This window comes from Nesoenas mayeri, assembly GCF_963082525.1.
Source record: "Nesoenas mayeri genome assembly, chromosome: 4".
Classification (NCBI taxonomy): domain Eukaryota; kingdom Metazoa; phylum Chordata; class Aves; order Columbiformes; family Columbidae; genus Nesoenas; species Nesoenas mayeri.
In genome coordinates this window covers 30,922,195-30,941,436 of record NC_137540.1, presented here as the reverse complement: position 1 = coordinate 30,941,436, position 19,242 = coordinate 30,922,195, and the positions used below count along the sequence as shown (strand labels likewise).

The 19,242-nt window shown below is 40.5% G+C and overlaps 2 protein-coding genes across 2 annotated transcripts in view; one reads left to right on the top strand and one right to left on the bottom strand.

Moving 5' to 3' along the window:
- The window catches only part of SH3D19 (SH3 domain containing 19), a gene marked incomplete at both ends in the record, with an annotated part of 79,742 nt that extends 70,751 nt beyond the window's left edge, over positions 1-8,991 (top strand). Inside the window, 8 exons of the mRNA XM_080343806.1 lie at positions 582-654; positions 967-1,097; positions 3,639-3,697; positions 5,363-5,550; positions 5,816-5,868; positions 6,390-6,576; positions 7,489-7,586; positions 8,875-8,991. Coding sequence (XP_080199932.1) covers positions 582-654; positions 967-1,097; positions 3,639-3,697; positions 5,363-5,550; positions 5,816-5,868; positions 6,390-6,576; positions 7,489-7,586; positions 8,875-8,991 — 906 coding nt within the window. The remainder of the gene's footprint in view (positions 1-581; positions 655-966; positions 1,098-3,638; positions 3,698-5,362; positions 5,551-5,815; positions 5,869-6,389; positions 6,577-7,488; positions 7,587-8,874) is intronic.
- A 5,423-nt stretch (positions 8,992-14,414) lies between these two features.
- RPS3A (ribosomal protein S3A) lies at positions 14,415-18,667 on the bottom strand. Its single transcript, XM_080344367.1, has 6 exons — positions 18,512-18,667; positions 17,607-17,710; positions 16,278-16,465; positions 15,898-16,106; positions 15,182-15,291; positions 14,415-14,577 (listed from the first exon to the last, which is right to left on the bottom strand). Exons 1-6 carry the CDS (start codon positions 18,571-18,573, stop codon positions 14,456-14,458), a joined length of 795 nt encoding a protein of 264 aa, XP_080200493.1. The 5' UTR covers positions 18,574-18,667; the 3' UTR covers positions 14,415-14,455.
- Between the last annotated feature and the right edge of the window lie 575 nt (positions 18,668-19,242).

The following is a 19,242-nucleotide window of genomic DNA, read 5'->3' as shown; positions in this document are numbered from 1 at the left end:
AACTGGAACACAGGAGGTTCCGCTTAAATATGAGAAGAAACTTCTTCTCAGTGAGGGTGACAGAACACTGGAACTGGCTGCCCAGGGAGGTTGTGGAGTCTCCTACTCTGGAGACATTCAAAACCCGCCTAGACACATTCCTGTGTATCCTCATCTAGGTGTTCCTGCTCTGGCAGGGGGATCGAACTAGATGATCTTTTGAGGTCCCTTCCAATCCCTAACATCCTGTGATTCTGTGAACCCTTGCAATGAGAGTTGCTGGTAACACTCTAGATTTCTGGCCCACAGAAATACCTGAGGCTTTGTCTATACTGGTAAAATTTACATGCCTTCCCTTCCTTTTACTGGCTTAAAAGTAGATTTTGGTGAAATGCATTCTGGTTTACACTGGTGAAAGGTATACAGAACTGAGACCTATAGCTGTGTGACCAATAGTAACCATTGCCTCCAAAGGTGATTCTCTGATACCAGAGCACCATTGTGTCCAAAGTCAGAAAATTACTTCCAGAGTACATAACAGAGAATCTCTGTTAGTATCTTACATGATTTATAAACTACTTGGATTTATTTGTTGTTGTCAGGATTCAAACCACCCTCCAAAAGTTTCTGACACAAGTGCGCCTCATGCTGTAGTCCTGCATGATTTTCCTGCAGGTAAGTAAATGTGAATATTCTGGAAGCTTGCTTTACTCCAGGACTTTCAAATGGGAATTTTCTTAAGAATTATTAGAGCTTAAAAATGATGAGGATGCTCAGCCTGCAAGGTCTGCATGTAGAGTTGTTGAAATCCATGGGTTTAGCTATAGTTGGGCCAGTCTTTTAGTTAAAGCTAACTGGTTTATCAAGTATAATTAAGACTTTTTGAAAACTTGGTCTGGTTTTGACTGTGGTATTTAAGAAGGTTTTACTTACAGAAAATGAGTGAGTGTGACAACTACCATTAACTGAGATGCTGCTGTCTTTCAGAGCATGCTGATGACTTGGACCTTCATGCTGGAGACATCGTTTGTCTTTTGGAGAAAATTGATACCGAGTGGTACAGAGGAAAATGTGGGAATCGCACAGGGATATTTCCTGCCAACTTTGTTAAAGTAGTTGTATGTAGGCTTTCTGTACATTGCTTGTATAAGATCCTATTGCATTTCTTTTCTTGTTCTATTTTACTATAGCTCCTGTGTATTTAGCTCCATTCTGTATTTAGATAATCTCTTTTCCCTCTGGCAACACAGAAGACATATCAACTTGTTTGCATGGTATTAGAAAGATGCTTGATTTGGCACAAGCAACTTGTGTTATGGGGATTATTTTGCTGTTAATTTGAAGACAAGTGAGAAAATCATGGCCCTTACCAGATTCTCTTTGTCAGCTTGTCAGCTTCTCAGAGTCTACCAAGCAGACTATTTTTTACAGCTGCATGTAGGAATCAACACTCAGTAAGATGGTTGCTTTTTATGCCTCCCCTTAGCCCCCCAGCTTTTCTTATTTTCTTCTCCCTTGAACTGTGCTGGAATCACCACTTTTATAGCCAGTTAGTGAACGAGGTCAGGGCAGCAGTTGGATCCAACGAAATATGTGGGTTTTTTTTCCTAGAATATTTTTTTTTTCAGCTGGATCAATTTGCCTAAGTGGCTTACTAAGTGGCTGCACAAATGGCTGTGCTGGCACAGCGCAAGGATATTGTGTGGTTGCAAATGAGCAGCTTAAAGCAATCCTGTTACTGAGTGTGACACTTGACAGTAAATGGCAGGCAAGAGACAGGTGCTGGTTTGGAGCCCAATAGCAATTAGTTGAGTGCTTCATCTTTAAAAGTGATACAGTGTGATTCACTGCGTCAAAAGCTGGGTCAAATCTATTGCAAGCCTGAGTCTGAGACTGAAGTCCCTTTTGTGACTGTAGAAGGGCCATTGGGCTCCCCACACCAGGCATATGGTCATGAAGGAATGCTAAAGCGATGCTGGGCACCAGCAGCTGGGCACTGAAGACACGAAGTGTCTGTGTTGAGCTGGGACCCCTGGCAGAGGTGAGCACTGCTGCTACAAGGACAACACCAAGCATTGAGAATCATAGAATTGTGTTGGTTGCGAAAGACCTTTATGATCATAGAGTCCAACCATTACCCTAGCTCTGCCAAGTCGACCTCTACATCATGTCCCTGAGAACCTCATCTTATACGTCTTTTAAACACCTCCGGGGATGCTGACTCCACCACTTCCCTGGGCAGCCTGTTCCAATGCCTGACAACCCTTTCTGTGAAGATTTGGTAACTATGAGAGTGTAATTTGTCTGTTTAGTTTAGGTTTAGGCATTATTGGAGAAAAATTGTAAGATTTGAGAAGTGCTGAAGAATAAGAACTAAAGTCGGGGTTAGTAATAGTAGCACCATGCTCAATTTGCTTTCATGAGAAAGACTTGTTAGCTAAATTGATTTGCTGCTTCTACACAGACCAACAATTTAATATAAAAGATCTTGTTACTACTGACAGCTAATAGAGAAAAGATTTTATGGTAAAGCAGTGGAATGAGTATTTGGGTCAAATTCAGCATCGATACAGACAGATACAACTTCATAAAAGCTAGGGAAATTGTGTTTCAAATTTCTGTTTTATTTGTAAAAGGTGGTTACCCTTTTGAATGCAAAAATCTTTTGTTTCAGCAAAATTTAAAAAAAAAAAACAAATGCAGTACATGAGGCTAGTTTAATGAGTGAATTCTCCTGTTCATTTGTGCCAGATTTGATCTTGATACAAGATCGCTATACAATACGCTATAGTGTGTTTTATAATATTCAGCTGGGTAGTAGCTTAGGTCTGGACGAGTAACAATACTACATGGTTCTTACTTCCACAGGCCCTTCAGAGCACCACAGATACCAGCAATTTTAGCAAGAGCATTGCAAAGATTATGTGTCCTAACAGGCAGCGTGATTTCCTCCAGTCCTTCGCATAAGCTAATGCAACATTCTTGTTGATTTTTATGAGAACTGGCTCATGCGATAGTGAGCTGTAACCCAAAGCTCCTCGCTAGGGTTTCTAGGCTTGTAGCCTTATCCATCCCACAGGTCATCCTTCATGTCACACCAAAATTACAATTGAAGTCCTCTTGTGATAAAGGACTTGAATGTTTTCTGTTTGATATATCCATGTATTGATTTTCTAAATTATGTTTCTCCAATGCAAATGAGAATTGTGAGAAGTGTTGTTGTTTGGAGGAGAGCTGGCTACCAAAGCCCAGAAAGGATAAATGTAAACAATAATTTTGTCTATTGTGATATATTGTGCTAGTAAATAATAGATAGCAATTACCAATGGAAAGTTGGGAGCTCAATGCAACAGCATCTAGTAGCATCCAGTCCCATATTTTGTCAATTAGTCATGCAACAAGTAGAAACAGTAAACCAGCATCAAATTGTGCTCCTACGCATGAGATTGAAAAATGAGAAATCAGGCATACAAACCCAAAATCTACATTAATATGGTCATATATCATAGCATGCCAGCAACTTTAGGGTGTCACAGAGGTCATAACTAGAGCTGATGCTTAGCTGAAAAATAGATTATTTTGACCAGTTCCAAGTTTATTGTAGTTATGTTGCCATGAGCTTGAAATGGAAGACTTGACTTTTTTTGTTGGTTTACTAGATTGATGTTCCAGAAGAAAGCAACAGGAAAAAAATACCCTGTTCATCACGATGTATCAAGTGAGTCAGATGATAAATCTTATTTTTCCTCCTCATTTTGATTTACTAGGAAGTAAAAAGAAAGATAACTTTGAAGCAGGTGTTATCTGTGCTGAGGTTAATATGGTTAACATTTTCTTCATCAAGATATATTTTAACAATAAGGCTCTCGAAACATAAAGTTTATGATGTTTTAGTAAAACTCACATCCAAGTGAAAAAAAGTGTAAAAACTCACTTCATGGCTTCAGAAAACTGGTAGATCACTTTATAATAAATGTTTATGTAGATGTAGTCCACTCACTTTCCTTCCTTTTATGAGCTATATTAGAAGAACATTTCCCATGGTTTTTAATGAAAATTGGTTACAGAAACAGTGAGCCAATCTGATTAACTTCAGCAGCATTGCACTCTTCTTTACTCCTGGCCTTGCTACTTTCTTCCAGTATCCTCAAGGTGTAACACGGTCAGGCTCCTACTCTTTTGAAAGAACAAGATAAAATGGGACAGGATACAGCTGTATGTTAAGTAAACAAATCTATCTAACCTTAAAGTGTCTAACTATACAGGTTAATCTAAAGTTCCCCAGAGTAAATTATCAAATGTATTTCAATAACTTTTAATTTCTCATTTGCAAACAACTTGTACTAAGATTTGTGGGCAAGGAACAACTTTTCATGCTGTTTCTATTTTATGATGATTTGATTTCATGATCATTCATTATAGCAATTGAAGCAAATTCAGGCAGAGGCAGGAACCATTGGTATCAGTGCGATTATTTGGTCTGTTCTTCAGATCGAGCTTGGCTTGTCTTAAAAGAAACTTTCATTTTTGAAAGCTGCTTCTGCAACTAAGTGAGAAACAGAAAGTGCTAGCTCTAGCTCTGTCCTGAAGCTTTTGCAAATAGATGAGCTTCTTACATTGGTTTAAATACTATGATCCTATAGAAAAAATTAAAGCCTATTATCACCTTTTTCCAGCATGGTACTTCTGATAAATCAATTTTTTTCGTAGAATAATTTCTTAAATCTATTTTATTCATTTATTAAGTTATTAAATCTATTTAAGTGACTAAAAAAAATAATTTTTTTCAGTGCTATACCAAATTACGTTAAATTCATCAAATGCATTGATGTTTCTTTCTTCAATAGATAAGTTATTTCCCCATGCCTGGGCTGGATTATACAGAAAAATGTTTGTCAGAGTAGATTACAACTAGCTTCCACCTGTGAAACCTCCATGGGTTTGAGATTTAGAACAAATACACAACACCCACCCCCCACTCATGTTTGAATGCATCTCAGTTGGATGCTAGCTCAAAGAAAATCCAACTCATAACAGAAGTATATCAAGACACTTACTTGGATATAGGCAAAAATATAAAATGGGAGAGGTAGCCCAGGAAAAAAAAAAAGTGTTGTGTTTTTTGTTGTTGCAAAATAAGATAACAGCCAGGAATGGGGATGCAGAAGTTGCATCCAGCTCCTCCAGACTCCATACTCATCCTCCTCACAAAGCAGAGATAAGAACCAGGGCTAGACCCCCATTTTCCACATGTTCTAGCTTCAGTGCATTCTTTTGTTATTTTAATTAAACATATCAGTCCATATTTTGCACAATGATGCTTTATTATTGAGTGGACAATAACAATAAGCAAGCAAAGTAAGTTTCTTTTTTGTTTGTGCAGAGGTCCAAGATGTGTAGCAAGATTTGAGTTTATTGGAGACCAGCAAGATGAGCTCAGTTTTTCAGAAGGTGAAACTATCATCCTTAAAGAATATGTAAATGAAGAGTGGGCCAAAGGAGAGCTCAGAGGCATGTCTGGAATTTTCCCCTTGAACTTTGTAGAAATAATTGAAGATCTGCCTGGAGCAGGTATGAATGCTTGCGAAAAAATCTTCAAGAACATGTTTTTGTACTGCATGCATATAGGCAGCATATAGGAGAAAAGTCCAAAATGACAATGAATGCAGGAAAGAGGTAGAAAGGGACAAAAGATAGATTTAAAAAAACAAATCACAAGGAATAGTAGGACTTCTTAAAAAGCTATTCTTAATAATTACTCCATCTAAAATCTCTATCATTAGCAATGTTTTGAATAGTCGTTGCTGCTATTCTAAGTTGTGCTTTACTTACGTAGGTACAGGAGCAGCACTGAAGAACAAGGTGGAGGTTTCTTCTTCCCTTCCTCAGGTAATAAAGCTTTTTAGGTGAGTGCCAGAATTTACATAGCAGTTTCACAGATTTGCATAGACTTTCTATTATAATGTCAGATTAGCTGCACAACTTTAAACCTGAATATAACCCAACTCCCACAGCACACAATGCTGCATGGTCACATCTTGAGTTCTGAGAGCTGGCCGAAAGTGATTGAATTCATAGCTTCTGGCAAATTAACATAAGTAAATTTTTATCCTTTGTGCTTAAGCAAATTCTTGTTAGCTCTGTTTTAAGGATTGCTGCAGTGGTCTAATTTTGAGTTTATTAATCCTGTCCGCTTCCACCAGTGATAAAAAGGAATGTGCCCAAGCCTAGATGAAATTCTGTGGTAATTGCTGAAATGCCATTCTAGTCTACATCTGCAGTGACACTATTGTATTAGAAAAGTCAGGACACCCGTGTTCTGTGCAGCTGCTTTCATCAGTATCCATCAGCTTATGGGCTCTATTAATGCTTCTAAAATTAATGCATGTATTTTCTGTTCACTTGAATAGAACAACAGACGCTCAGTAGAGTGGTGTGAAGCGCTTCATGATTTTACAGCAGAAACCAAAGATGATTTATCCTTCAAAAAGGGAGACTACATCCAAATACTGGAGCAAGTAGATTCAGAGTGGTATAGAGGAAGACTGAATGAAAAGGAAGGGATTTTCCCAGCAGTTTTTGTTCAGACCTGCTCAGGTACAGTGCTCCTACTAGATGGCAAATCATTATTCCTTGTGTTGTGACAGTCATGGCAGAGTTCTGGGAGAACCCAACCATTCCATTGCATTAACAAGCCACACACTACCACAGTCCTTAGTATCCTAAAGCTGAACTAAGCATTGAACCAGCCTTTCTAATACTGGCAAGTAATGTGGGAGGTGACAGAGATTCTGGGATGGTTCAAGTGTGGTTTGGGCACTGGCAAAACAGAACCATTGAGCACTGCCCTTAGTAGGAATTCAGGGGTGCAGAAGATGGGAGGCAGCCAGGTTCTCAGTCAGCTGAAGAGAAACACTGCAGCACAGCCAAAGAGCTGGTAGAGCTGTAAATAAGTGCAACCGTTGGGTCTTGGCACAGAACTATTGTAATCCCCTTGGTGAAAAAAAGGAACAAACACTGCTTGCTCTCCTCAAGCTTCTGTTTGGTCCCCAAATCAATGCAGTCAAAACCTTCACAGAGGACACAGAAAAATCATAATTCTTTCCCATAGTTTTTGCAAGTAAAGTCATGAGTGAAAGTTGACAGAAAATAAATTCCACCTAACTGACAACTAGCACACACCATGTGCTGCTTCATCTCCAAGTAGAAAGAGGAAAAGACAGCTTCTATTAGATATTGCCATTGAAAAGTTCAAGTAAGGGAACTTTAAATTTAGTCCTCCTAGAAGCAGAGCCATGAGAATGTGTTAGTACTGTAAAATGCACTGGTGCCAGAGGAGATTTTTATTCCAGTAGGAAAGTGAATTTGCCAAGTAACAATAGTAACAACATCTGGACAGGCAGTAGAACACTAGTGGGGAGAAAAATGCAAGAATGACAGGAGACTTCTTTAGAAACAGAGATTTATGTCACTCCAATCCGAATAACTTGCCTTGTCCATGTTCTGCAGCCAGGGTAGAGCTGTCACAGTTTGGAGGAGGGAAGAAAGGAAAAGCCAAAGCTCTTTATGATTTTCATGGAGAAAATGAAGATGAGCTTTCCTTCAAAGTAAGTAATTCAGCCCAATTTTCCAAAAGGTCTTACACTCCTGAAGAATGCAAAAAAAATAGGAATTATCTGGTGTGAAAATAGGCGTGAAACAAGAAAGAACAAAGCACATAGAACAGGCATATATATTAACAAGTTTGATAAATGCCCTCTCTCAAAAATCTTTTGCCTTTAACACTTTATTTCATACTGGCAAACTTTTCACTGAAGACTTTAAAAAGAGGTCACAAGTTGCAAAATTCCTTTGACTCTCTGATACATGACAAGACAAACAAACCTAACTTTACAGTACACTCAGTTCTTGATCGGTTGGTATGGTCAAGGGAGCCTCTTTTTTAACTAGAAAGACAGCAAAGAGAAGGAGGATCATGTAAGAGAGCCATTGCTACAGCAGCAATGCCTCTAAGGGACACCTGGTACAGCCACATCTAAATGTTCAGAGTTGCCATGGGAGCGAGGGGAGAAATTAAATAGTTGCTGGATGCTCAGATAATATTAAGCAGCATGAACAAGAAACAGCATGCCCTTGTTGATTCAAAGTCATGATTTAGGTAACCACGTCCTCAAAAGCAAGTTTCTAAGAAACAGCAGACTTCCACAGCAGGCCCAAAATTGTGATTATCAGGTAGAAAACACTATTTTTCTCTTCTAAAACCAGCAAAATAATTTGTTTCAGTATTAGCAGCTTGCAGCGCTGAAAGGATAGATGATTCTTTAAAGCAGAAAAGGGGAACGGAGGTACTGGCAGAAAGGCCAAGGCCATGACAGTACTTAAGCTGAAGGCACGGGACAATGAAAGCAGAAACAAGGATCAAACAGGAGCTGCAGTTTGTTTTTAACAGCCACACTAGTGATTCTTGGGAAAGTTTCCAAAGGAAGGAGGGACATGTCTAACTGCTGGAAAATATTTGTACTAAATTGAGAAAAGCAAGCTTTGAAGTGTTTGAAGAAAATAAACCTCATAATAGAGCAGTGAAATACATGCAAATTAATGAGTAAGGCAGGGGGCCTGTGAGTAGCTCTCTAACATACCTGCCTACATGGAGAACTTAAGCAACTCAAGAAGCTGCCCAGCAGCACTGTTTGTTCCTTCTGGACAGTGGTGATTTTTCAGCATAGACAAGTATTTACCCTAAAAAAAGCTTCAGTTGGTTTTCGCAAAGAAAAACTGGCCACATCCTACTTTTTCTAAATGATTGATATTAATTGCTTCTGAGTATCATCAGCTATGCATGCATTGTCACAGCACGGTAAGCTGTCCTGGCTCATGTTACTCCTTCTCTTACAGGCAGGTGATACAATAACAGAGCTGGAATCTGTAGACGAGGACTGGATGAGTGGAGAGATACAAGGAAAGTCTGGGATATTTCCCAAGAACTTTGTTCAGATTTTAAAAACACCGTGAAGTGTTGCCTCTCTTTGAACTCCCTGCATGTGGGAGAGAATGTTTTCTATCCTAAAGGCACAGCAGCAAAGACATCAACATGTTTTGACTATCAATGTTTTGCACTACTTTTTCTAGACAGTCATAATGGAATCTTGAAGTAAAATAAGAAAATCTTAGTCTTTCGTGATGGTGTATGTAGTCATGCTTCATGAATGCTCCGAGAGCAAATACAAGCAGGATTTTTAGCTGTTTTCAACTAGGGAAATACTGTGGTGCAACACCATTTTAACTTAAATAGCATTCTAGTATGTTTACTGTCTGGTATTACATTTATCATGCACAAAGTCTGCATAAAGTAAGCTTCTTTGGGTTTCTTTAAAAACTTTTAAAATGCAAATTAAAAAATTATTTTAAAGATATAATTACAGCACTCACTATGTAGATCAAGTTTAATATTCAGGTTTCATTACTGCTTGACTTCCACCTTAGCAGTAGAATCCACTTGGTTTTATGACTTAGAGGATGAAGAAGATAACTGATATTTCATAGCAGGAAAATATCAGATCTAATACTAGATAATTTAATTTCAGCAAGAGGGAAAACTCAGAAGCAAATCCCTGTGTAGTATTCTTCAATTCTTAGCCCAAGCTGCTTATACAGAAAGATCACAAAACTCAAGTATTTTGCCTCTTAACGGATAATGTTCATATTGGTATGAATTATCTTATGCCTTCCTCCCTTCTCCAAAAATCCTTTACAGCTGTAGGTTTAGATTCTACTACTGCCCCCTGGTCTTGGAGCACCATGGTTCCTTCCTTCCAAGCTGAAGCGAGCTGTGACAAACAGTGTTTACTGGGCTTTCTCAGCCCCCTCCATGCAGGAGCTGCACTATTCCAACTATTTGCCCCTCCACTCCTTTCCTGTAAGTGGAAAGCCAGTCTTCACTCAGTCTGCATTTCATTTGTCACTCAAGCACTGGAACATACTTCAGTAACACTATTCCTGTCCTTAACATGAAGGATATTATACAGCCTTGGTTTTATCTTTCAGCACACATGGGATTAGTTTCCAGTTTGCTACCACATACCAACTATACTGAGCATCAGTATAAATGGTCTATCAAGGCCTTAAGGAAAACATGCCTGGCAGGAGGTTACTTCAAGAAGCCTTAACAAAAGCATTTAGCAAGAAGCAGTAGCGTGACTTGGACGACAAACTAAGACACAATGGAGGTAGCTTCACGTTGTATGAAATTCTGGTAGTCAATTCCTTTTTGCAACACTTGGCTCCTGACAAAAAAAGATAAATGCATCTTGATTAACTACTAACTTCATCAGATTGGAATAGAAAAAAATTATGCTGCAGTTGGCTCTTTCATTGCTGACAGTATTCTGTCACTTTTGTACTATATAACAAAAAGGAATCAGTAAGCTGTTAGCATGAGTCATTACTTCAGAGAGATGCAAGTCCTTAGGTATCAAGGTACCCTCACAAGATTTCTCTTTGTGGGTCTGGAAGTTCAGGCTGCAGAAGGGCCAACAGTTGAGTGGTGGATGGAGACTAGAAACTAGAATAATGACTGACCATGAGATAGTTTTGACTCAGTCTGCTTACAGCTTTATTGATACGAGCTCTAAGTGTTACAGGAACAAATACCTAGTGCAACAAAAGATCAGGATGCATCTAAACGGGTGTCTAAGCTGGTGAGGGTAGCCCTGCCCTCCCTGTGCACTGCAGGCGGAAACAAGTAGAGAGCCAAAACTGAGCTGAAGGATTGCCCTCGCAGCAGAGAATGGGCATCCATTTTTGGTAGCAGACTGGAGTTTGCCTGAAGCAAGCCCAAGGAACATGCAGCACAGACGTGAGGTCCGCAGCACCTTTGTGCTCTGCAGTCACTGTTATGCCACAGTACTTTCAAATATAGACACAGGTGTTATCCCACTTTTTTAAGTCTAGAAGCTTCCTGAAGTGTTTTATATTTAAACTGCACCAATGCCATTCACACAACTAGGGGATGAAGATCACAAAAAGTTTTAATGAGCTGAGAGCTGGATTTCTACTTTCATTAAGGGGATTAACATTATTGAAACATTTATAAATGATGTGCTATCCTAGAACGATGGAAACATCATAATTTATACAGCTATTGTTCAGTTTTACCATCCCAAACAAGCCTACCCAGAACTCCTATGAAATCAAACTGTAATGTAAGCCCACCTCCGCCCCTCCAAGGACAATGCTTCCTACTCTCCAAGTTGTTCATTCCAATAAACCAGCCATCTCTTTCTAGAGAAATCCAAGGAAACAAATACATAGATAGCTAGCTTTCCTGACTCCTGCTAGCCCACTCAAGACTTTTCAACCATAAATTTGCAGTGGATCACTCTATTAAATCAGGCTCCTCCCACCATGATGTGTGCCAACACAGTTCCTCAACCTCCAGCGAGCACAGCGGGGAGAAAAGAGCAGAACCAAGCAAAGCCCACCCAACAAACAGAATACCAGGTCCTCACCAGAGACACACTGCATCATTGTAGGGGTGGAGCAGGCTTAAGTGTTTGTTGTTTACTGTTTGTCTGGCAGTTTTCTAAGATTTTGATACAAGTCTCAGAGTAGAACTGAATTTTTATATTTTTTTCAATTTCCTGTTCCCCATTTTTTATAACTGTGTATTGACCAGTTGTTTTTGTACCTTCCACTGAATGTTTAAAGTCAGTGCCTGTCAGCAGACAAGACCACTCTGCTTTGTTTTAATCATCTCTTGCCTATTATGCAGGGCAGGAAGAGCAGCAGCGCCTTCTATTCAGAGCAAGGAGTGCCATCTAAAGGCTGCTTGCATTACTGCAGGCAGCTATAACTTACTGTTAGATGCTTGGCTTTTACAGGGAGGGATTTTCTTAAGACTTGATGCCTAGTATCGCCATGAAACTGCATACATATCATAACATAAAATTCTTAAGTACACTGCATAATCTGAAAAAAAAAACCACAAAACCAAGAATGAGGTGGAACAAATCCTAACTGCAATATAGTAGCAAATTTCAGCTGTAAACTTAGTTAGCTAGAGCCCCACATTACTATAATAAAAGCCTAATTTGTCAAAACATTGTTTGACCCACCCTCTGGAAGTATCTTCAGGAAGACATCATCTTTCTTCTGTGTACAGCTAACAGTGTCCTAAATAAATCTTTGTTAAGTCCAGTAAGTTTGTTATGGTACCTCTGTAAATTAAGAATGTATTTAACCAATAAATTTTTATAATTAAGTCGAAGGCATTTTTATTGTCTTATGCTATGAAGAGCTGAGCTCTCCACATGACACGACAGTGATGAAGACGAGCTGACCCTCTGCTGATTAGCAATTCTACATTTCTTTAAGTGTGCTCTGCTGATTGCTGCTACTCACACACCATGATTTTTCAGCTGATATTTATACAGAGCACACAAATTTTCTTCCTGCTTACTTCCTCCCCATCTGAAATCGTTTTATAAATCATACATTTACCCAGAGCCCAGCAGTCTACTGTAAAAAAAAAAAAAAAAACCAAACAAACAAACAAACAGAAACAAACAAAAAAACACCAACAAAACAAAACCCCACACAACTGGAAAAAAAGCAAGTACTTGTTCTTTCTCTACATTGTCTTGGGCAAGCCTTTTTGCAATATATACTTACTTGTTATAGAGCTGAAGGAAAAAGTAACAGGATAAGACACACAAGTTTTCAGAAATGACTCAGAACCTCGGGATCTCTACATCTCCTACAGAGTACAGGCCAGCTGCAGTCCCTTAGGATCTGATTGATGAAACTATTACAGCCAACACACATCCACAACTTGAAAGCTCTGACAGATGTTATCTGATGCAGGGCCTGAATATATGCATGCATGCATATATATCTACATACACAATTGCATTAAAACTTACTGTATAGTAGGTTCAGGGCTTTTCAGTCTCACCACACTTAGCCTAAGTTTGTTTTTTTTAACTCCAGTGGAAAGTTATGACTTTTGTTAGAGAAGGGGCAGTTGTAGCAATTTATGGCTTCAAAAATATGACTCCAACTCTTGAGGAGAATGACACCCACACCATACATATGAAAAGAGCAAAGCAGATTAAAAGCAGCACTATTCCCTTCTTCGGTTTCAGCATCATGAAAGTTTTCAACACTCCCTATCCTTCCACCTACCTGGAAAAAGCAGAGCAAGTAGGCCTATATTTACAATCCAATAAAGACAGTTACCTGAATATTAAGTCATGGGCTATTCTAAATATCACCTTCCATATTAAAATAGTAACTTGGATCTACCACATGAAATTGCATCACCTGCAGTCCTCTAAATAAATTAGAAAAAAATCATTTCATATATTATTTGGTCCAAGCCAGAAGTATCAACTAGAAAAAGGTAAAAATCCCTGATGCTGAAGAGCAGGGTCCCTCTACTTTTCCCCTAGTATCTTCTAGTATCTTTGTTGCAACAGTAACATTTTATTACTTCCCTACACTTCTTGTCCTGAACTATTTCACAGCTGACTACAAGAGCCACCACCACTATCTCAGTAACCTCCCAAAATAGGTCAGTATTAAACAAAACATGCTGACAGTGCAAAATACCCCTCGTATTAGTGAGGAAAACTCTTCTTTTTAAGCCCACATAAGCCTAACAACAAGCAAAAATGGTACATGCTATAAGATAATGCAAAAAGTGCTCTTAAAGTGATTTGATGGGTAATTTCAAGTGCTTTATTTTTGGAACATGGACCGTTGCCCTTTTACAATAGAACTTTTGCCTGAAGCTCTACCAGTTTTTCAATTGGGATTATGGTTACCTCAGTTCTGACAGAGGTTAAAAAACTACATACAAGACTACTCTTGAGCACTTTCTGCATTTCTACACTAACACTGCAAGCAAAATTACAACTTAAACAGCTCTCATCTTTTGAGTATCAGAGACCAAACCTATCCCCTAAGAAGTCATATCAAATTACCACCAAGAAGCTTAAACATGTACATATGTAATTCTCGACTAAGTCAGATGTATCTGTAAGACTTCGTTATAATAAAAAATTCTGAAATCAGAAGTTTTCCTGTGTGTCACCCCATTTTCCCTGTACAATGCTCCTCTTTGAACCACCTTTCACCCCTGTAACAGAAGCTACAACCTCTGCACACATCCACAAGATTTTTTTTTTGTGAGGATCAAAATTACTGGGAAAAAAACCCCAACATATAGAATGCTTGGTGTTGTACATTCCAATAGCACCTTTCAAAAAGGATAAACTACATTCTTCCACTCATCTCATAATGCCAATCACAAAAAACAGACTGCCAAAACAATTTCTTTCTTTTATAACTAAGACAATACGTGTACCTTATTAAAAACCCATCCACATATGCAATACCAACATTGTCCAGTAGCAATACAGGCAACCAAACATTAGTTCTGTATATTAAAACTTTTATTTTTGTTCAATTTTTAGTTTCAGACAGATTCTTGCACAGGCGGCTCATATCCATCAGCTCGCTCTACTTTAGTGCCTGCCTCATCCCCAGAAGGTTTTCCAGCACCACCACCTTCACCATGGAGTTCCATCAGCTTGCCCACTAAAAAGAAGAAGTATTATATACAAATAGTGAGATATGCACCTATTCAAAGTTTAAAATTACTGAATTTTTCATCCCACATAAATTAAACCATGAGAACATTTAATGTAGGTATGACCAAGTCCATTCCAGAAAGCTCATGCAAAGAGATGCCACTGCATTAACTCACAGAATTGGACAAGAATAAGCAGTGAAATAGCTAATAATTTTTTGTTGTGTTTGTTTTGTTTCAAACAAAAAAGAAAGGTTAAGAACCTGCCACTGCATTATATGGGAATGTCAGAAAATGGGAAAATAGAATCATTCCATGTCATCTGGGACCGAAACATTTTGTCATCATTCATTCCCAAGACAAAGCGTTTTTAAACATTCAGCAGCAGTTTCAGGCAAGAATTCAAAAATTCTCCAAACGGAATTATCACTGCCATTCTTTCAAGCCTTCTAGCCAAATATTGGACTAGAAGGACAAGCATTTTCACTACTACAGCTACTAAAGCTTATGATGCTGCTTTAACATCTTTATCCAAAAGCAAATACATTTTAAACAAACAGCTTCCCACATCCCCCTCTTAAAACACGAAATGTTTGCAGTAATTTGACTTACATTCAAACTTGGGCTTTTTCAGCATCTTAACCTTGCGAACATAGACATCGTGAAGAGGGTAAATGGACTGACACGCCTTCTCTATGTCTTTACCAATGCTGTCTGGGATCCTGAGGAATCAAAGAGCACATCAGTAACAGAATGCTAAAAATTATGCCTGCTTCTTCGTCAGCAACACATGTTTAAAGTAATTATTAAAAATACATAATATTCTACAAAGTTTCCATCATCGATAAATACTACTTTCACTTTCTGACAACTTTATTCAAGTACGTTTAAATTATAAAACATATTTTTCTTGCAACGTTAGGAGGAACATAGTGCAAGTGTACTCATTTTGAGACGAAGGTTGCAAACTTTCAAAAACAAACAGCATACTTTGGAAAACCTCATTCTATCAGAAGAAGCCATAAGAGTTGCAGCCACAGCTGACAAAAATTACAATTTTAGTCTGTAGAAACAGGAATTGAATATCTCTGGAGAGTCTGATTTTACATTTAGGCAAACATGATGGTTGATGAAGTCAAATATGATGCAGAGACTAAGACAGCATTTGAGAGAACCGGCACAGTAGCTTTTCAACATGAGGCACCTTGCCTGGTCTCTGCCAAACAGTATGTAAAGCACCAGGATTTTTAAGTACTCTGTAACAACTGACCAACAAACAACTATTTACACTGTAAGGGAGAAAAAAGAATAACACAACCAAAGCTTACAGTTTATTGACAACTTCTTTCAGGTCATTGGTTTGGACCTCTCGGTTCATGATTTCCATCATCTTCCTGCGAATCTGTCGAACCTGCTGATGCTGGGCATATGAGGTCTTGCGGATTTGGTTATTACGCTTCTTTGTAAAACCCACACAGAAGAGGCGCAGTAGGTAACCATCGGTTGTTTTGACATCTACATGGGCTTCAATCATTGTCTAAAAAAGAAAGGGTCATTTAGCATCAACATGACAGACAGGTTTCTCAAAACCTTACACCTGACATTCCTTAGTACCTGCTGCCACTTCAAACACAAAATTTGCAATTCATAGCAGTTACCTCCTTTCCCAAAGGCACAAGAGACAACAGAGACCTTGTTCTTTACACACCTGCCATTTTTTAACCATGGAGCACATTTTATCCCGGGTGAGGTCCATTCCATGGAAGTTGGTCAGACAGTTTTTGCCCTGAACATCCTCAGTTACCAGTTTAAATTTACGGAAGGCAACCTCATCGTTCTGCAGATCAGCCAAACTCACTTCAAATACACGACCCTTTAGTCCATCTGAGGCAATTTCTGTAGTATGAAACAAAATAAAACACCTTTAATTAACATTAGAAAAGTATTATTCTAATTAGATACTGAATTTCCATTTGATGTTTTCTAATAGTACATAAGGCCACTAGCTTCACAGCTAGAAGAACAAATCAACTCAGGGAACCAAACACTGTATTTCGTTAACTTCATGTAGAATCTTTTTAAGAGAAGTCTATCAGATGCTGAACACAAATACCAGTATACTGCAAATTCTAGCATGTGTAATAGAGTGGTTTAAGTGGAAATGGTTACAAAGTACTTGGAAATTATGAACAATAATGATAACATAAATATTAAAAACCACATGCTCAGCAGAGATAAAGCAGCAACAAACACTTAAGTACAGTCATTTCACAGTTCTGCCTCTAACAACACTGGCTGGGTTTACAGTGACACTTACCTTACTTGTTTCACATGTATCCAGTTCAAAATAACCATAATCTTTGTAACTTTAAGTGCAACTAGAATAGCATAAGGTAACTATTTAGCCATTATACACAGATAACCTTACAAAAACACTCTTAACCTGCATTCCTATTAGCGGCTTCCTCTTCCCAAGATGTCAGATCATATAAAAATCTTTTATCACTCAGCAATACATTTGCATGTGCTTCCATTGAGTTAGCTATTCTAGCTCTCAAGAAAGATCTCTTTACCTAAAAGCTTCAAATTTCAGTCTCTTCTAACACAATGGTCTTTACGATCCTATTTATAACCAAGGTCTCCTGTAAAACTGTCTTCATGTCTCCCTCTGTGATAATCAGATGACTCTTTAATTCCTTCCTGAAACACATCAGGTTACGAAACTAGCAGTTCATTAGAACCTTCAGGCATGTCCTTCTGTATCATATCCATGGTTTGGTACTGTTCTACAAACAAGAATCACAGCACATCAAATTCCCTGCAACTAAGCTAGTTTATTTAAACAACTCTTGTCAACTTAAGAAAATTCACTCAAATCAAGCAAATAAGTTAGACTTTTTTTTTTTTTTTTTAACTTCCAGGTTCTTAATATAATGAGCAAAAAATATTTGTCAGCAGTTCTTTAATCGGGTCTCATTTGGAGCTAGCACATGGAACAAATACATCTCCCTCTAGTCCACAAAACCCCACTACTCACTAGTTCCTTGAGTCCTGGTGACAAGCGTCTTCCCAATGTTTCGGATATTAAACATTGCTGGTGCTTTGACATCATACCAGTCCTTTTTGGAGAAAGGATCAACCCTTAATTTGAATAGAGCAGAAAAAATTTTTTTACTCATTTTTTCGAATTAAATCGGGCTGAATTAACACTTCCCTCCGCACACACTTTGCAGAATGGAAATGCAAACGTCAACATTTTGTGCTTTAAAGGTGGACAGGCTGGTAAGTACGTGAATGCAGACAGTTAATGCCACCCACTAGAGAGAAGCAGGCATTCATTTCTATTTACTTCGAGAAAATGGAAAACAACTGCAGAAACATCATAAAACCAAGATGACAAAAAAATCACTTAGTGCAACTGTTCAGCTCCTGCCCAGGAGCAACACAAGCAGCGCACTTTAACTAGCTTGCCCACGAAGGCCCCCTTTCATTTCTTAACTTTTGCAGTTAGGGTGCACCAGACACGACGAAGCTTTGCAGTGCCACCACCCGAGAGCCGCCGCTTCCACAGCGAGCAAGCTACCCCAGGCCCACTCGCAGGCCGGGGCCGGGCGCGGGGCGCAGCTCTGGCCTTGCCTTCGCAGCCGCCGAGCGCTTCCCACAGCGGGGCCTCTCCCCACGCCGGCACAGCGGGCACACGGCGAGGCTGCAGGAAGCGCAGCTCGGCCGCGGCCCGTGCCCTCCCCGGCCCGGCCCTCCGTTCGAGCTGTCGCTCCCGCCGCCACGCAGCTCGCCCCGCGCCCAGCCGCCGCCATGACAGCAGCAGCCGCCCGCTCCCGCTCCCGCCCGCCGCCATCCGTCCCGCATCCGCGGCATCCTGCCGCCGCGGCGCCCCGCCCTGTACCCCCGGGCCCCGTCTCCTCCTCTCCCGGCCGCCCTTACACTTTCTTCTTGGCGCCCTTCTTGCCGCCCTTGGTGAGGCGCTTGTTCTTGCCGACCGCCATGGCCCGGCCCCGCTGACGAAAAGGGCGGAAGAGGCCGCTCGCGCGAGATTATAGGGCAGGGCTCGCGCGAGAGCTGTGGGCGGGGGCGCTCCCGCGAGAGCGGGACCGCGTCTGGTCGCGAGGGGGCGGGCGGCTCCCTGGGACGTACCACAGCGGGGCGAAACCAACGGCGCGGGGTCCGAGGGGGTGTCGTGTCCCGGCGGGCACCGGCTGCGACAACGGCGGGATTTAGCGGGGGTGGGGGGAAGAAAGAAACGAGGAAACCTACTAAAAAATTAAAGAGCAAAAAATCAGGGCCTTGTGTTGCCAGCACGCAGCCCAGTCATGGCACCAGCCAGCCGGTCCCGGCCGGCCCCCGCTCCTCCGAAAGGCAGGAAGAGGCCAGCGTGACGGCGCGGGAGCAGAGCTGGGCCCGGGCGTGCCGCGGGTAGCAGCGGTAAACGTGGTGCGTTTGCCCTGGGCCGCAGGGACGGGGCTGCGCTGGCCGAGACGGTGTCGGGCAGTGGCTGCTGGCGGGCCCTCGTTGAGAGGACGAAATGTGGCAGTGGGTGGGTGGTACCTGCCTGTGTGCCTCTCCCTGGAGAGGGACACGACCTCCGTGGGGCTCCATCAGGATCCCCCGATGGTCAAGGCAGCAGGGTGGGTGTTTGATGGGCTCCGGCTGGCTCC

What these genes read in the sequence shown, in the direction of transcription:
- RPS3A (XM_080344367.1), bottom strand. Translation starts at nt 18,573, where the DNA reads ATGGCGGTCGGCAAGAACAAGCGCCTCACCAAGGGCGGCAAGAAGGGC. An exon ending in AAGGGCGCCAAGAAGAAAGT is followed by an intron (nt 17,711 to 18,511) that starts GTAAGGGCGGCC and finishes ATTCAAATTAAG; the next exon opens with GGTTGATCCTTTCTCCAAAA. An exon ending in AAAGAAGTTGTCAATAAACT is followed by an intron (nt 15,292 to 15,897) that starts GTAAGCTTTGGT and finishes TTGATTCCTCAG; the next exon opens with GATCCCAGACAGCATTGGTA.